This window comes from Carcharhinus amblyrhynchos, chromosome 5 (genome assembly GCF_965287045.1).
Source record: "Carcharhinus amblyrhynchos chromosome 5, sCarAmb.v2.hapA, whole genome shotgun sequence".
Classification (NCBI taxonomy): domain Eukaryota; kingdom Metazoa; phylum Chordata; class Chondrichthyes; order Carcharhiniformes; family Carcharhinidae; genus Carcharhinus; species Carcharhinus amblyrhynchos.
In genome coordinates this window covers 24,636,154-24,652,782 of record NC_137328.1, presented here as the reverse complement: position 1 = coordinate 24,652,782, position 16,629 = coordinate 24,636,154, and the positions used below count along the sequence as shown (strand labels likewise).

At 43.2% G+C, this 16,629-nt stretch overlaps 1 protein-coding gene across 1 annotated transcript in view; it reads right to left on the bottom strand.

Annotated features, from left to right (window-relative positions):
* Positions 1-1,218: 1,218 nt before the first annotated feature.
* epha5 (EPH receptor A5) overlaps positions 1,219-16,629 on the bottom strand; it is a 332,885-nt gene continuing 317,474 nt past the window's right edge. Inside the window, exons 16-17 of the mRNA XM_080188550.1 lie at positions 5,000-5,155; positions 1,219-1,324 (exon numbers count right to left, since the gene is read on the bottom strand). Coding sequence (XP_080044676.1) covers positions 1,219-1,324; positions 5,000-5,155 — 262 coding nt within the window. The remainder of the gene's footprint in view (positions 1,325-4,999; positions 5,156-16,629) is intronic.

The following is a 16,629-nucleotide window of genomic DNA, read 5'->3' as shown; positions in this document are numbered from 1 at the left end:
TAATTTGACCTTTAATTCCCTCTCTTTATTTTGCGTTCTGCACCTGATTTGACATTAAATTCACCCCCTATACCTTATATTTCCTTCTGTAACTTTCACAATCCTTCAATTTGATTAACTAAGGAGCTACAAACTAGCTTGCCCTGTTCATTCAGGTCCCAGATGCTTTCTCTTTCTCTTATTGTAACATTACCAGTATGTAAGGGCAAGTTTAACATATGACTGCTGCTGTTAAATACATTCCTACAGAAAATTATGGCCCGTAATCTCCCAGTCGAGTACTCCCTCACCAGCACAAGTAAAGGAATACAATTGTGAAACATATCTCAATATCGCACACTGACCAGAACAAAAAGCAGGGTCTTTAAATCAAAGTTTTAAGAAAGTGTCACTCATTTTAGTCAATCATACAGTTAGTTTTGTTACATAGAGAAAATTCTGCACCCTGCAGTAGCAAACTGTACAGTATATACACATGAATATTCAAATATAGTAAGAGCAAAGTAAATATGTACGGTTTCAAATAACGTGTTTCATTACGCGCTAACATTTTAAATCAATAAATACATACTGAGCAAGACTGAGTCAAGCAAAGACTTTATACACTACGTTCTATAACTTATTAAATACAGCATGTTATAACTGCACTTATAATTTACAAAACATCTTACTACTAAGTAGTAAACTCAATATTGCTCTTCAATACACAACTGTCGGTCATTAAGACTTGATACAGGAAACTTACGTAAACTATTATGGATCTACTGCCATTTCTCGATGAATTTAAATTGTCTAGAAAGTCAGCTGCTCCCAAAAGGAGAATTAGAGTCCTTTATTATGCAGGAAAAATGTTAAAGGTGCCAATACCACTTTACAGAGGAGGAACATGTGTGCCAAGGTATTCAGTGCTGCTCGGTGTGAAAGCAAATGGATGAACTGCACCCCTTATTGAACCTGTCTCCATTCTCTGTGTTCCAGTGATGATGATTCCAAGGTTTAGGGATTTAGCGAATTCAAATACTGGAACAGTAAGGTGAGCATTAATTGCATTCTGTTGTTCCAGATATTCATTCCAATCCCCTTCCCACAACACCCCCCCAACCCGCCTCGTCCGCGCCCCCTGCCCCACTTTTGCAGCCAGGAATAAATACAAGTCCCAAATCAGGAAAATTAAAAAGTGCTGAATGGCTAGTGACAGCTCAAACGATTCTAACAGAGTCACACAGGCATCATGCCATTCATAAACTGGACTCGCAGCTCCTGAATACTGTTCATGATCTTCTTTTGGTGGCCAGCAAGACCCACACCAATTCTCTTCAAATCTCTGTGGGAATAGAATGCAGTAATTTTTCAAATAAAAAGTACCAAGGCTTTCCTGTCACCACCTAAAATGTATATTGAAAAAAACTGATGGAGCGATATACAAGTACATTAGGCATGGCACTCGTGGCTGCCGAATCCTCTTGGTACAATAGTAAAGATCTCTTTGGTCAATAAATTTGAGCACAGCTCATAACTGCCCGTCACATCGCTTTTCAGAAATTGTAAGCTTTACTGTCAAGTTATTGGAAAGATTGACAAAGGTTGATGTTCCTTTTCTTTCTCCTTTAAGTAGATGGAAACTCACCACTTATACCCCAGCTATAATTGGGACTATCTTGCTGGAGTTATCATCACCAACTTCAAGTCGACTTTTCTGGACAGAAGTAACAACAGTGGCTGAGGTTGGAACAGAGAGAGGTGGAGGTTGTTGGTGTTTGGAGTCAAATGGGATGGGAGACTGTGCTTTGTTCCCTATGACCCAGTGCAGGAGGCCATTCAGCCCATCGAGCCAGCACCAACCACAATCCCACCCAGGCCCTTAACTCCATGTATTATTCTGCTCATCCCCCTGACACTAAGGGACAATTTTGTATGGCCAATCAATCTAACGTTTTTGGACTGTGGGAGGAAACTGGAGCATTGGAGGAAACTCTTGCAGACATGGGGAGAATGTGCAAACTCCACATAGACAGTGACCCAAGGCTGGACTCTAACCACTGTGCCACCATGCATACAGCAAGCAAGATAAGGAGGATTATCCTGGAGAAGTGATGATAAGGAAATAAAGGTTAGGGAAAGGGAGATAGCAGCAGGGCTTACTGTTGCATGTCCCCACTGCTTCTACAGATATTGGTCAGGTTAACTAAGAAAAATCCAGCCAAACTGAGTTATAGTTCGAGATTTGAAATTGAATTGATCTCAAAGAGGACAAACATAATTCATGTGAACAGGTTAAGTTGGTGGAAAATTGAAATCATACAATGAAATTGATTCCAAATGACAAATGTGTGGATACAGACACAATCAAGCACAAGCAACAGCAAAAGTGAATCGCCCCACATTCCCTGCATACCAATTGGAGAGTCAAGGAGTAGAAAACAGAAGACAAAAACCAAAAAGTGAGCATTAAAGATGATTCACTCAGCATATGTTTCCACTCAAGTGTAAAAGAAACAATCCAGCAACAGGAATCACAGCAATTTAATTATTTGAATAAAATGCAGTAATTTTTTTTGTAGCTTTCAAGACACATTTATACATTCAGAGAATCCATATTCAGTGCATTCTATAAACTGAACATTAAGGCAGAGAGGACAAATGGCTGCAGCAAAGGGATAACAAAATGACAATAGCAGTCGATGCTGGAAATCTGAAATGAAACAGAAAATGTTGGAAATACTCAGCAGGTCAAACAGTGTCTGTGGAAGGAAACAGAGTTAATGCTACAAGTCAATGATAGCCCTTCATCAGAAAGTTACTGGTTTTGGAGCAAGTGGAATGGGGGTGGGAGTGGAAGAACAAAAGGGAAAGTCTGTGATAAGGTAGAGGGCAGGTGAAATTAATTGTAAAATTGTTTTGTTCTACAAAAGCCAAAGGGAGTGGTAATGAGTAACAAAATATGCCTCCAAATGAGTTGTGAATGGCTGCATTGCAGCTACCTGACTGCAGCTCTGCACAAATAATTAAGAAATGTTGCTGCTATGAACCATTCATACCTCCTCTAAACATATCTCTTTCCTCAGTTCTGATGAAGGGTCATCCTGACCTGAAACATTGGCTGAAATTCTCAGGCCATTCACGCTAGCAGGATTCCCTGTCCTAGAGATTGGCTGTGCATTCCCCATCCTTGCTCGCAGCGGTGGCAGGGTGTGAACAGCCAGAGAATGCAGCCATTAGCTTTGTTTCTCTCCGTGGATACTGTTACTACACATTTTCACTTACCTTCAATACCTTGAGCCTAAAGTCCTAATGCTTCAGGGATACTCAACCTATCTTGCGCAGCTCTTACATTATATCAATGACCTCTGTCCTTTTCCTATGGGACATGGGATACAAAGTTCTGTACATCACTGTGAACAGCTAGTTCTTGTATGTGGATATTAAAAGATTCAGTACAAAGCTGGATCATGATAAAAAGCTACTGAGTATTCCTGGATTGCAGAATCCTACAAAGCAATTTGTAAATTCTTTAAGGTATTTAGTCATTTCCAGGGAATTATAGGTTCGAGTCCAACACCAGGACTTGTTGGCCAATGAAAGAATGTTCACGACGTGGCTCAATAGACTGATAATCAGTTCGGGAATCCTTCCACCACTTCCCCCTACTATTCCCACAAGGATAAAAAGCAGCATGGGCATGAAGATAAGCTAAAAAGCCCACTGTCTTGAACCACTCATTCTTTAGATCCAAGATAGTGAGAATCTGTGCAGTAGCCGTAGCACAGTGCTAAAATGATTTTCCTAAAACTTACAGAACCTGTTTTCTGGGGCAAGGAGTGAAAATATTTGAGTCAGCAGTGTAGATTTCCTTGGGTACTATTTGAATGTTAGCCTATGTAAAATGCTGTTGACAGGGTAATCTTCCTTTAATGAGATTGGATGACGATAAACACAGAAACATAGTAATTGGAAGCAGGAGTAGGTCGTTCGGTCCTTCAAGCCTGCTTCACCACTCATGAAAGTTGGGAATCAAGTAGATAAGGTTGTCAAGAAGGCATACGGTGTCTTGGCGTTTATTGGTAGGGGGATTGAATTTAGGAGTCGCAGCGTCATGTTGCAACTGTACACTACTCTAGTGCGGCCGCACTTGGAGTACTGTGTGCAGTTCTGGTCCCCGCATTACAAGAAGGATGTGGAGGCGTTGGAGAGGGTGCAGAGGAGGTTTACTAGGATGTTGCCTGGTATGGTGGGGAGGTCCTATGAGGAGAGACTGAGGGATCTAGGGTTGTTTTCGTTGGGAAGAAGGCGGCTAAGAGGGGATCTTATTGAAACATATAAGATGATTAGGGGTTTAGATAGGGTGGATAGTGATAGCCTTTTTCCTCGGATGGAGAAAGCTAGCACGAGGGGGCATGACTTTAAATTAAGGGGGGGTAGCTACAGGACGGATGTCAGGGGTAGGTTCTTTACCCAGCGGGTGGTGAGGGATTGGAATGCCCTGCCTGCTGCAGTTGTAGATGCGTCTAGTTTGGGGGCGTTTAAGAGATCTCTGGATAGGTTTATGGACGAAAAGGGATTGGTATAGGCTAGTGGGTCATTGTTTTTGTAACTGGTCGGCGCAACATCGTGGGCCGAAGGGCCTGTTCTGCGCTGTAATGTTCTATGTTCTATGTTCTATGTTCTATGACTGATCATCAACTTCAATATCCTGATCCCCCTTCCTCCTCTAAAATAGCAACAGTCAGAGATGCTTGACGACTGACCCAATCGCGTCCAGTGGCAAAATCAAAGTCAGTGCATGTAATGGGGAATGTTGTCCACTCTTAGTAGAGTGTATTCATTGGACAGGACACAAAGCACTGATCAGATAGCAGCACAGAAAGGCATAATGACTCCTCACTCAATGGATATTCCTTTTTATGGAATTTGACGCTCAAGTTGAATAACTTGTAAGACTCCATCCCACTAATCCCTGCTAAACAGCATAAACAGCAAAGAAGAATGTGAATTTACTCACTCTAACGTTATTTTTGTCACAATATCCAGTGAGGTGTATCCACTTTCATTGAAATTTTCTGTGTACCTTCCCATCTTAAGGGTCTCCAGCCATTCTCCCACAGATTGGTAGACACTAAGACCCACTGTATTGTGCTCCACCAACAAGTTAGACACTCTAGAACAAATAGGGAAAGTACATCAAAACTCCTAAATTGGCAAACCTTCTTATACTTGTTTGCAAACATCTTATGCAATGATGTAATTTGTAGTGAAATTTATGAAGGGAACAAGACTAGATTTGCTAGCCTAACAAAAGGCTTGCAAGCACTTTTTCATGAAGATACATTTATTGGATTAAATTTTGTACATTGATACTAGTCAAAATTCTGGCCCTGATGTGGCAACTAGTAGCGCTGAACAACGCTTGCCGTACATTTTGCTGACAGATTCTTGTGAGCTTTTCGAGTACCTGTATGAGGTCCCCAGGAGTACAATAGAGCATGATGCCCTCTGCAGGGCAGTAATGTGAACATGACAAATAACAATTCACCTCTTCAATCAATCAGATTAATGAACCTTCACTGGGATCAGAGGAAGAAAAATTGGACAAGGCCTCAAACTGGGGCCGGAGGTTGTGATGGGGTATCATCCTGCAGCATGTAGCCAGTGCAGAGTGCTGAGAATTGGCACAAAAAGAGACTATCAGTTAACCCTATCCTGCACTGCACCTCTTAAAGGGGAGATGCATTGTGGATGGAACAGATGCTGAAAGCCATTCTAATAATGATTTAGAACACTCATTAATGGCACAACATGGCAGACAGCAAACTCCAAAGATTGTTTGACACTGCACTGCACTGCACATCTTGGAGAGGCGTGATCCATCCACAGGGAAACAAGAAACCTTGATGACAAACATTGCAAAAGGCAGATAGCCAGAAAGCGAGCACTGAGAACCTAAATGTAGTATACCAAAGGTTCTAAATACCTCACACTAATGGGCAAAATGAATGAAAATATCCTCAAATCAAATATCCCACCAACAGCATTACTATCCTTACATATTGCTCAATATATTGAATTACTCATCTACAAACAACATCCACCAAAGACAACTCAAACCTAACGTGCATAGCTTCACCTCCCCCTCACATATTTATCACTGCTAAAAGCCACACACCTACATCTATGACTCTATGACATCTCACAGTCTGCAGACACTGATCGCTATTCAACCAGGATGACTATGTTACTCAAACACATTGCAGCACATTCAATGACAGTTTTATTTTGCTCACAGGACAAGCTAGTGAATAACCAGAAGCAACATGACCTAACCAGCAGGAGAATACAGCAAAACTGGTTGTTCTTAGCCCACGGTGGTGATCATTAGAGCAGTCTTTTCAAGGAAGGGCTGAAACACAAAACATGTTGGTATCCTCTCAGTTACCCTTTTGCTTGCAGCCGACCTCTCCTCATTCCGTAATCTCTCCTGATTTACAAGCAGTAGATGGCGAAAGCAGCATGCACTTCCCCCCTCACTACAACCTTAGCCTTGCACCTTTTTCTTTGTGGAAGCTCAGTAGCTGCCACCTGGCCAGGCAATGGTGGATGAGCAAGAAGACAGTGATAATAAGGAAATACATGAATCTAACACTAATGAATGCTGTTGTGAGAGTTAGATTCAACCACAACTCTACAGGACTCAATGCACAAGAATTTCAATGAGATAGACTACAGAAGACGGGTGGCACAGTGGCACACTGATTCGCACTGCTGCCTCACAGCACCAGGGACCCAGGTTCAATTTTGGCTTTGGGTGAAAGAGAATGGCATGAGGCTAATAACGAACTCTGGACAGTTTTGTCCAGGCTCACTTAGATCTCTGATCTCAGCAATGAAGATTCCCACCAGTGGAAAAGTTTCACTTTTGGGAATGGAGGCCATTGGGGCCCTCTGGGAGGCTGTGGGTGGGGAGGGCAGTGTCCTTTGGGCAGTGCCACCCTGCCACTGCCAGCCTGGTACATTGGCAGTGTCAGCCTGGCATCCTGGCACTGCCCAACAAGCATCTGGCACTGCCAGCCTGGTACACTGGCAGTGCCAAGGGGGTGGGGCCTGAGGTGGCAGAGCCAGACGGGAGGAGGTTGGAACAGAGGGAATTCTGCAATGGTGGATGGGGACTATCAGTGAGGCTGACCACCAGAAACTGGGGCCAGCCACTGGGAGGCTGGCAATTGGGGGGAGGGGGAGAGGTCAAGCTGGCAATCAGCGGCCAGATGACAACCAATCTCCCAGAATACCAGGAGATTGGCGCATGCTCTATGGGAACATGAACACTCAGCTGCCGGCCTCTCCAGCAGTTTCAGGCTTCCTTCTCCCCACCGCCGGTGTGAATCACCTAATTGGCTGCTGATTTGCACAGACTGCTGTAAATCCATGAAACTCAGCTCACCCAAAACAATGATGATTTTTTTAGAAAAATTAGCCCCCCACACCCCATGGGATGGGATGGCATCCGAGATCCTGGCCTCCCAGCTTGCCTGGATCCACTATAGTTTGCCTATCGCCGCAACAGGTCCATAGCACAATGCCATCTCCCTGGCCCTACACTCATTCCTGGAATATCTAGACAACAAAAACATTTATGTTAGACTTTTATTTATTTACTATAGCTCAGCCTTCAACATCATTATTCCTACAAAATTCATCTTCAAACTCTGTCACTTGTGGCTTGGTTACTCCCTCTGCGACTGGACTAAAGACTTCCTAACCCACAGGCCGCAGTCAGTAAGGATAGGCAATAACATCTCCTCCATGATCATCCTCAACACCAGGGCCCACAAGGCTGTGTTCTCAGCCCATACTACCTATGACTGTGTGGCCAGATTTCCCTCCAAATTGATTTTCAAGTTTGCGGATGACACCACTATAGTAGGTTGGATCTCAAACAATGATGAGATGGGGTACAGGAATCTGGTGAACTGTGCGACAACAATAATCTCTCCCCCAATGTCAAGAAAAACAAAGGAGGTAGTTATAAACATCAGGAAGATAATTGGAGAACATGCCCCTGTCTACATCAATGGGGATGAAGTAGAAATGGTTGAGGGCCTCAAGTTTTAGGTGTCCAGTTCACCAACAACCTGTCCTGGTCCCTCCATGCTTTGGTTCAGAGACCCCACCAATGCCTCTACTTTCTCAGGAGGCTAAGGAAATTTGGCATGACCATTTCAAGTCTCACCAATTTTTACAGATGCACCATAGAAAGCATCTTTTCTGATTGCATCTTAGCTTGATATGCTCCTGCTCTGTCCATGACCACAATAAACTACAAAGAGTTGTGAACAAAGCCCAGACCATTACTTAAATCAGCCTCCCATCCACTGACACGGTCCCACTGCCTTGGAAGAGCAGCCAGCATAATCAAGGACCCCATGCACCCCAGACATACTCTCTTCCACCTTCTTCTGTCGGGAGAAAAATACAAAAGTATGAGGACACGTACCAACCAACTCAACAACTTCTTTCCCGTTGCCAGACTTTTGCATGGAGCTACTTTGCATTAAATTGATCTTTCTTCACACCCTAGCCATGACTGTTACACCACATTCTGCACTCTCTCTTTTCTTTCTCTATGCACAGTATGCTTTGTCTGTATAATAAGCCACTGTATGTTAATACATGGGACAATAATAAATCAAATCAAAATCAAAATCAAATCAGCAAAGATATATCCCATTGAGAAGGATGTGCTGCCCATAGTGGAAGTTAAGGAGGTTTTCAAGTTGAAGGAAAAAGCAAATAATGATACAATGATTAGTGGAAAATCAGAAGATTGGGCCAATTTTAGAAACCAGCAAAGAATGACAAAAAAAAGAGCCGAATCAGAGGATGAGAAAAAGCTAGTAATATAAAAACAGATATGATGAGTTTCTACAAATATTTAAAAAGGAAAAGAGTAACTAAAGTGAGCATTTATTCCTTCGGTGAGACTTGGAAATTAATAATGTTACACAAGGAAATGGTGGAATTATTGAACAGCTGTTCTGTGTCTGTTTTCATTATGAAGACAAAATAAAATCCCAGGAATACTTGGGAATCACGAGGCAAAATGGACAGAGGTACTTCTTAAAACAATCATAATCACTGGGAAAAGGCACCGGGAAAACTATTAAAACTAAAAGCTGAAAAGCCCCCTCGACATGATGTTTTGCATTCTAGAGTTATTAAAGAAGCAGTTGCAGAGTTATTATACATACTGGTTGTCACCTAGATTTCTAGAAAGGTCCTAGTGAATTGGAAAATCACTAAAGTGACATTTCTTTCAAGAAAGGAGGGAGACCGAATTTAAAAAACTATAGGACAATTGGAGTAACAACTGTCCTTGAGAAAATGCATTATTGAAATTTATTATAGCAGGGCATTTAGAAAATTATGATGCGATTAAGCAAAGTCAACATGGTTTAATGAAAGGAAACATGTTTGATTCATTTATTAGTTTTCTTTGAGGAAGTAACAAGCAAGGTGGATAAAGGAGAACTAGATATTGTAATCTTGGATTTAAAGAAGACTTTTAATAAGGTGCCACATCGAAGGTTACTGAACAAAATATGAGCTCATGACTTAAGGTGTGAAATGTTAGCACAGATAGAGGATTATTTAACATGAAACAGAGTGTAAGGTTAAATAGGTCATTTTCAGGTTGGTTACTAGTAGAGTGCCAGAGAGGTCAGTGCTGGGATCTCAACTATTTACAATTTATATTAATAACTTGGTTGAAGGAACCAAATGTATGATAGGTTAATCTGCTGTTGGTACAAAGCTAGGTAGAAAAGTAATTTATGAAGAAGTCGGCACAGTAGCACAGTGGTTAGCACTGCTGCTTCACAGTTCCAGGGACCTGGGTTCGATTCCCAGCTTGGGTCATTGTCTGTGTGGAGTTTGCACATTCTCCTCGTGTCTGCGTGGGTTTCCCCCAGGTGCTCTGGTTTCCCCCCACAGTCCAAAGTTGTGCAGATTAGGTTGATTGGCCATGCTAAAAAAAAATTGCCCCTTAGTGCCCTGAGATGCGTACGTTAGAGGGGTTGGTGGGTAAATGTGTAGAGCTATGGGGTGGGGCCTGGGTGGGATTGTGGTCGGTGCAGACTCAATGGGCTCCTTCAGCAGTGTAGCGTTTCTATGATTCTATGAAGTCAGAGATATTCTACAAGGGAATATGGATAGGTTAAATGAGTGGACAAATAATTAAGAGATTAAGTATAATTTGGGAAAATGTGAACTTGTCCATTTAGGCAAACCTGTCCACTTTAGTAAAGCAGTATACTATTTAAATGGAGAGAAACTGCAGAGCTGTATGGAGCAGAGGAATCTGGATGCCCTGGTATATGAATTACAGAAAGTTAGTATGCAAATGACTAGAAAGGCAAATGGAGAGTTGCTATTTATTGCAAGGCAAATAGAATATGGAAGGAGGGAAGTGTTGTTACTGCAGTACAGGGTCTTACATACACTGCATTGGGAGTCACATTGCTGCCCACAACACCAGGGACCCAGGTTAGATTCTGGCCTCAAGTGACTGACTGTGTGGAGTTTGCACATTCTCCCCAAGTCTGCATGGCAAACTTGTCCACTTTAGAATAGCAGTATGTTATTTAAATGGAAAGAGACTGCAGAACTGTATGGAGCAGAGGGATCTAGGCTTCCTGATACAAGCTCCCACAACTGAAAGATGTGCTGGTTATGTTGGTCAGCCATGCTAAATTGCCTCTCAGTATCAGCAGAATTAGCAGAGTAATATATGGGGTTATGGGGACAGACCTGGATGGGATTGTTATCAGTGTAGGCTCAAAGGGCCAAATAGCCCCTTTCTGCACTGTAAGGATTCTATGATTCAATTAAAAAGTGTAATTGCATAGAAGCAATGAGGAGAAGGTTTACTCGATTGATTTCTGGAACTAAAGGGTTATCTTATGAGGAAGGCTATTGGAGTTTATAAGGATCAGGGATGATCTTATCAAAACATAGGCCATGACTTCTTTGGAGTGGCAATCAGTATCAGATTGCTATTTCATACCCACTGACCTGTGGCAAATTTCTTCTGTGCCTATCTCAACTGCCCCTCCGATCAGGCTGGGCAAGATTCAAACAGTACAACTGTCCCCAAAGCCCAACGTTGAAGTCGAAGAGAGTTGGCATAAAGGAGGATGCCGCTTTTTTTAACTGCCTTAGCTGTTGTAAGGCTGATAAATTTAAAGGTCTGATTCAAAATAACAGGCTGAATGTCTATCAGTGGATAGAATTTGATGGATGGAGGGATTGGATGTTGGGGAGAGTTGAATATGGCAGCTGGGGTGGATGGGTCCATAGTGGGCAGGGTGTGTGTGCAGGAATCCCCTTGGAGATCAGGAGTGTGGGGGAATCTCGTGTGGGGATCTGTCTTGGTATTTAAAGTAGTTACCCAGAAGTCAGAAGAGGTTTTAATTCTTCTAATTATTTTTTTAACTAATTACTATTGTAACCTTGGTGGACCATCCAAAGTTAGCAATTTAATTTACTTTTTTGGATGGTTCACACCACAGCGCAATTGCCCAGGGAAAGTAGTGCATCTGAGGAATTGTGGTGAAAATGTTTACCTGGGAAGTTGTGAGAGGGATGCCCTGGCACATCTTTGGCGTGCCCTCCAAAGATGCTGGGGTGCTTGAAAATTACAGCCCATAATAAGTTCTTGATGGGGTGGGTGCTGAGAGGGTGCTTCCTCTTGTGGGGGAGTGTAGCACTGCGGAGTACAGTTTAAAAATGAAGGGTGCTCTATTAAACACTGAGGAGAGGAGAATTTGTTTCTCTCAGAGGGACATTACTCTGTGCAATTGCTTTCCCCAGACAGCAATGGATGTTGGTTCCTTGAACTGAATTAGATAGCTTTTTGATGAACAAGGGTATCCAAAGGTTATGGGGAGAAGACAAGAAAGTGCAGTTGAGGCCAAATTCAGATCAGTCATGATCTTATTGAAAGGCAGAGCAGATTTGAGGGGCTGAATGGTCCACTCTTGCTCCTAATTCTTGTGTTCAAAGGGACTTGCTGCCTCTCACATCAATCTAGCAATCTGACATCCAACGCTTACTCACCGATCTACCTGTCACAGACACATCTGTCAAGGCAGTATTGACAGGAGTACCAATGAAAAATCCCTGTGGGCATAAAGTTCATGCTGAGGATAACCTATATTGTGTTGTGTGGCACTACTGCTATGTTAAAGGGATAGACTCGGAGCAGATCAAAACTGGGCATCCATGAGGCGCTATAGACTATCAGCAACAGCAAAATTGTACTCAACAATCTGTAACCTCATGACCTGGCACATACCTTACTCTACTATTACTCTGAAACCAGGGACTGAATTCTGACTCAGTGAAAAATATAGAAGATGATACTAGGAGCAGAACAAGGTGCATCTACAAATGAGGTACAGACAAATAGGTAAGTTAGAAAACATGCTAAACAGTGGAAGCAGAAAGTTGTTTCGAGAACTAAGCAGTTCCGCAATCAACAGATCAGCTCAAAGCTCTGCAGTCTTGTCACGTCCAGAAATATGTGGTGGCGGAAAATTAAACAGCTAATTTGAAGAGAAGGCTTTATGATATCCCGAGCTTCAATGATAGAAATGCTCAGCATGAGTGCAAAAGACAAGGCAAAGCACTCTGCCTGCTACAGTGCTGGCATCTACCCGACAGAGTGGAAAATTACCCAGATATGTTCTGTTCATAAAAATCAGGACAAAATGAATCAAGCTAATTACCACCCAATTATGTTCCCTCAATAGTTAACGGAGTGATAGAAGGTATCTTCAACAGAGTTATCAAGCAGTACAGCATACTCACTGATGCTCAGGCCGGGACTTTGCATTCCCGTTTTCATGGATGGGAAAGCTGGTGGGGACGGAGAATCCAGTGGGAGCCTCCATATGGCATATATGCCATCGGGATTTCTTGTTCCAATTGTTCCCCCACCCCTGCCAATGACAAAACGGGGTTTCCACAACGAAAGGTCAGGGACCCCATTACCATACATTTTAATAACATTAACAGGTCCCCAAAATAATGTTACGCCAGCGGAGTTTACAACAGCCTTTGCCAAATAGGGACCTGGTGAAGAGAACCTGCCGGGGGTTCACAGCAAAGTAAAGCCCCCCAGGGGTGGGAGTGATGCCTGGGATACTGCTCGCTGGAACTGCCTTTTGCCACTGCCCCCAGCAGCATCTGAGAATTCCCCTGGCACTTCACCCGGTGATGCCCCAGGGAGCAATGCCAGGGAGAGAAGCTTCTGATGATGGGAGGTCCATGAGGTGAAAATTGCCTGGGGAGGGGGGTGCCTGGACATGTGGGTGGGATAGTGGTTCCCATTTCCATGGGGTGGGGAGTGGATTCCCAGGAAACGGGGGGAGGGTTTGTGAGTGTGGGGAGTTCCTGTGGTGGAGGGGTTAGAGTGAGTGGGTGGGTGAGGGGCTATGCGTGAGGAGTGGGGGAGTTCCCTTGTCAGTGAGGGGCATCCTCTCTTATTTTTATTGTGTTTAGATTGGGGAGCCCTTTAGAAATGACCAAAAAATATGATTGGAAAAGCCAGCAATGGAGTTGTAGGGCAGCACTTTGCTTTTCCCACCTAATTTAGTCGTCAGGAAAAACAGAAATTTGCCCCCACAGTTTGGGTTCTGCTACAACCACTCAGCTCCAGATCACATTACAGCCTTGGTCCAAACATGGGCAAAAGTGTTCAATACCAGAGGTGAGGTAGGGGTGATTGCCCTTGATATCAAGGCAGCAAATGGCCTAGTGTGGCATCGGGGAGATCCAGCAAAACAAAACTCAATGGGAATCAGGGTGAAATATCTGCTAATAAAAAAGCAAAATACCATAGATGCTAGAAATTTGAAACACTAATAAAAAATGCTCAAAATACTCAACATGTCAGGCACCATCCGTGAAGTGAGAAATAAAGTTTGCCTCTCAAGTCAATACAGTAACCTTTCAGCAAGACTCGGATAACATTTAGTCTTGGACAATTGAGTGAAAATGAAATTCACGCTGCACATGTTGAATCTTATCCAATAAAAGACATGGAGGGTGAGGGGGGGTGGGGTGGAGGGGGATTCTCCCGTCCCACCCATCACAGGAACCGTAGCAGGCAGGGAACAGACCATGCAAAGGTCCGGCGACCTTGGGCAGGATTCTCTGGTTTGGGGGCGAGTGCGGCTGGAGAATCCCACCCCTGGTCTGACCACCTCTCCTTGACATTTAACAGCATTACCATCGTCAGATCCCCCACCACTGATGTCCTGTGGGGAGAATCATCATTTACAAAAAGCCTTACTGGAGCAATTAGATAACTACTGTGGTTGCAAGAGCAGTGACGTTTGCTACCAAGTAAACCTGTTGGACTTTAACCTGGTGTTGTGAGATTTCTTACTGTGCAAGAGCAGATCAGAGGTGGATAATCTGTAGCAAATAATTCATCTCTTGATTCCCCAAAGCCATTCCACATCTACAAGGCACAAGTGAGGAGTGTGATGGAATACTCTCCACTGCCTTAAATGAGTGCAGCCCCAACAATACCCAAGAGGTTTGACCCAATCCATTAACACCACACATCTATTGGCATTTAGTTCCTCCACTGTGTATTAGCCACAGCACGCAATGCAACAACTTTCTCAGGCTTTTTCAACAGTATCTCCTAAATCCGCAAATTCTATGCCACTAGAGGAGTAAGGAACAATACACCATTGTGACTTGAAATTACATCACTATTCCTTCATTGTTGTTGGCTCAAAATTCTGGAACTCTCTCCCACAAACTACTATAGCATTTTAACAAGTTGGCTCACTACCGTCTTCTGAAGAGAAATTAGGGATGGAAAATAAATGATGGCTTTACCATCAAAGCCCACATTCCATGAATGATTTTTTTATAAGTGTGGACACCATAAGTCACTATCTGATTTATACTATAATAACAAAGAGTGTTGATAGCCCGAACATTATTATGCCAGCAAAATCCAGGCCAACATTCCTACTTTGAAGCTTTGTCATTTTATATAATGTAGAAATATGGCTATGCTTAGCCTTGGATCATTATTTCACTTTATAACCAAAGAAATTTTATACTCTGCCTATAGCAGGTACATAATACCGCACTCTCCTGACTGGGTCTTTCTTCCCTGTTTCATGTTCAAAAACACAATGATGATTTTATTACTTCATGTATTTCACCTATTACAAATAGCAGACTATGATTTCCAAGATGTTTTTGCAGACTCTGAAGCATTTACTTGAGTTAGATATTGGACAGTACCTGTTCCCAACCCTGAAACTTTTTCTCACTAGGGAGTTCAGTTTTACGAACACTTAATTGGGATGTTGGTTGTTAATGTGACAGAAAGAATGTACCTTTGGGTATTTTGTTTCCTCCCACAGTCCAAAGATGTGGTTAGGAGGATTGACCATGCTAAATTGCCCTTTAGTGTCCAAAGATACACGGATTAGGTAGATTGGCCATGCTAAATTACCCCTTGGCATCCATGGATGTGTAGGTTAGATGGATTGGCCATGGTAGCTGAGGATTATGGGGCTGGATTGGGGAGGGTGGGCCTGGATATGATGTAGACAGTCGATGCCCTAAATGGCCTCCTTTTGCAATGTAAGCATTCTATGATTCTGTGGTTCTATTGCACTGAAAGGAAAAACATCTTTGGCGAATGGAATTTGTGTTATCAATCTGATCTCTCTGCTGTCAGGAGAAAGTGATAGTGATCAATAAGCACAATCCCTTCAATCAGCATCCCTCTCCATTGTCCTGTCTGTCCATTGAATCTGATCCTAACAAGCCAGTGAGCAGCGTATGTATATCCATACAGTATCAATATAACATGTGGATATCAATTCCCTGACACTGAGTTATAACAACAACTGCAGTCTGGATTTTTGGTCCCAAGTTAGGAGCGCAGGGTCTGGTTATTTCCCACAAACCTGACCCAGGAGATAGTGCGCCCGAGTGTTGGATCTTTGTCAGGGGTTCTCTGGGAAATAAAGTCTGCACTTAATTTAACCTCAGCATGGTTTCTGAGGTCAGCCCATGGTGGATACTGGGTGAATTGGCATGGTAGATGTAAGGGCTAAAGGTGGTGGAGGGGGAGGGGTGGGGGGTGGTCACAGGTCGATATGAGTTAATATTAAGTTAGCATAGAGGCTGTAAAGGACCATGGGGGTTGGTATGGAGGATATGAGGGGCCATGGTGGGCAAGTAGAAGCCATGAGGTGGTTTGCATTGCATGGGAAGTGTGTGTGACTGGGGGGTGGGGTGGAGGGGGGTGTTGGTGGTGGTGGCGAGGGGGTGTGATGCGTGACTACTGGATGGCTTTTTTTTATTGCTGTTTTAAAAATCTTGGACATAGTGATGGACCATAGAGACAGGTTTTTCGCCGAGCTTGATTCCATACCTGCCGGCCTCCATACCCCATTCTGGGGTGGAGGGCCTGACTGCTAACAAAAATCTGCACTACTTTCTCCTAGGTCTTGATCCTGTGCTTCTGATCTAGCACTGAATCGGGTGCATGTAGCTGTTACGAGGGGGCATACCTATAAGGTTCATGGTGGGAGATAT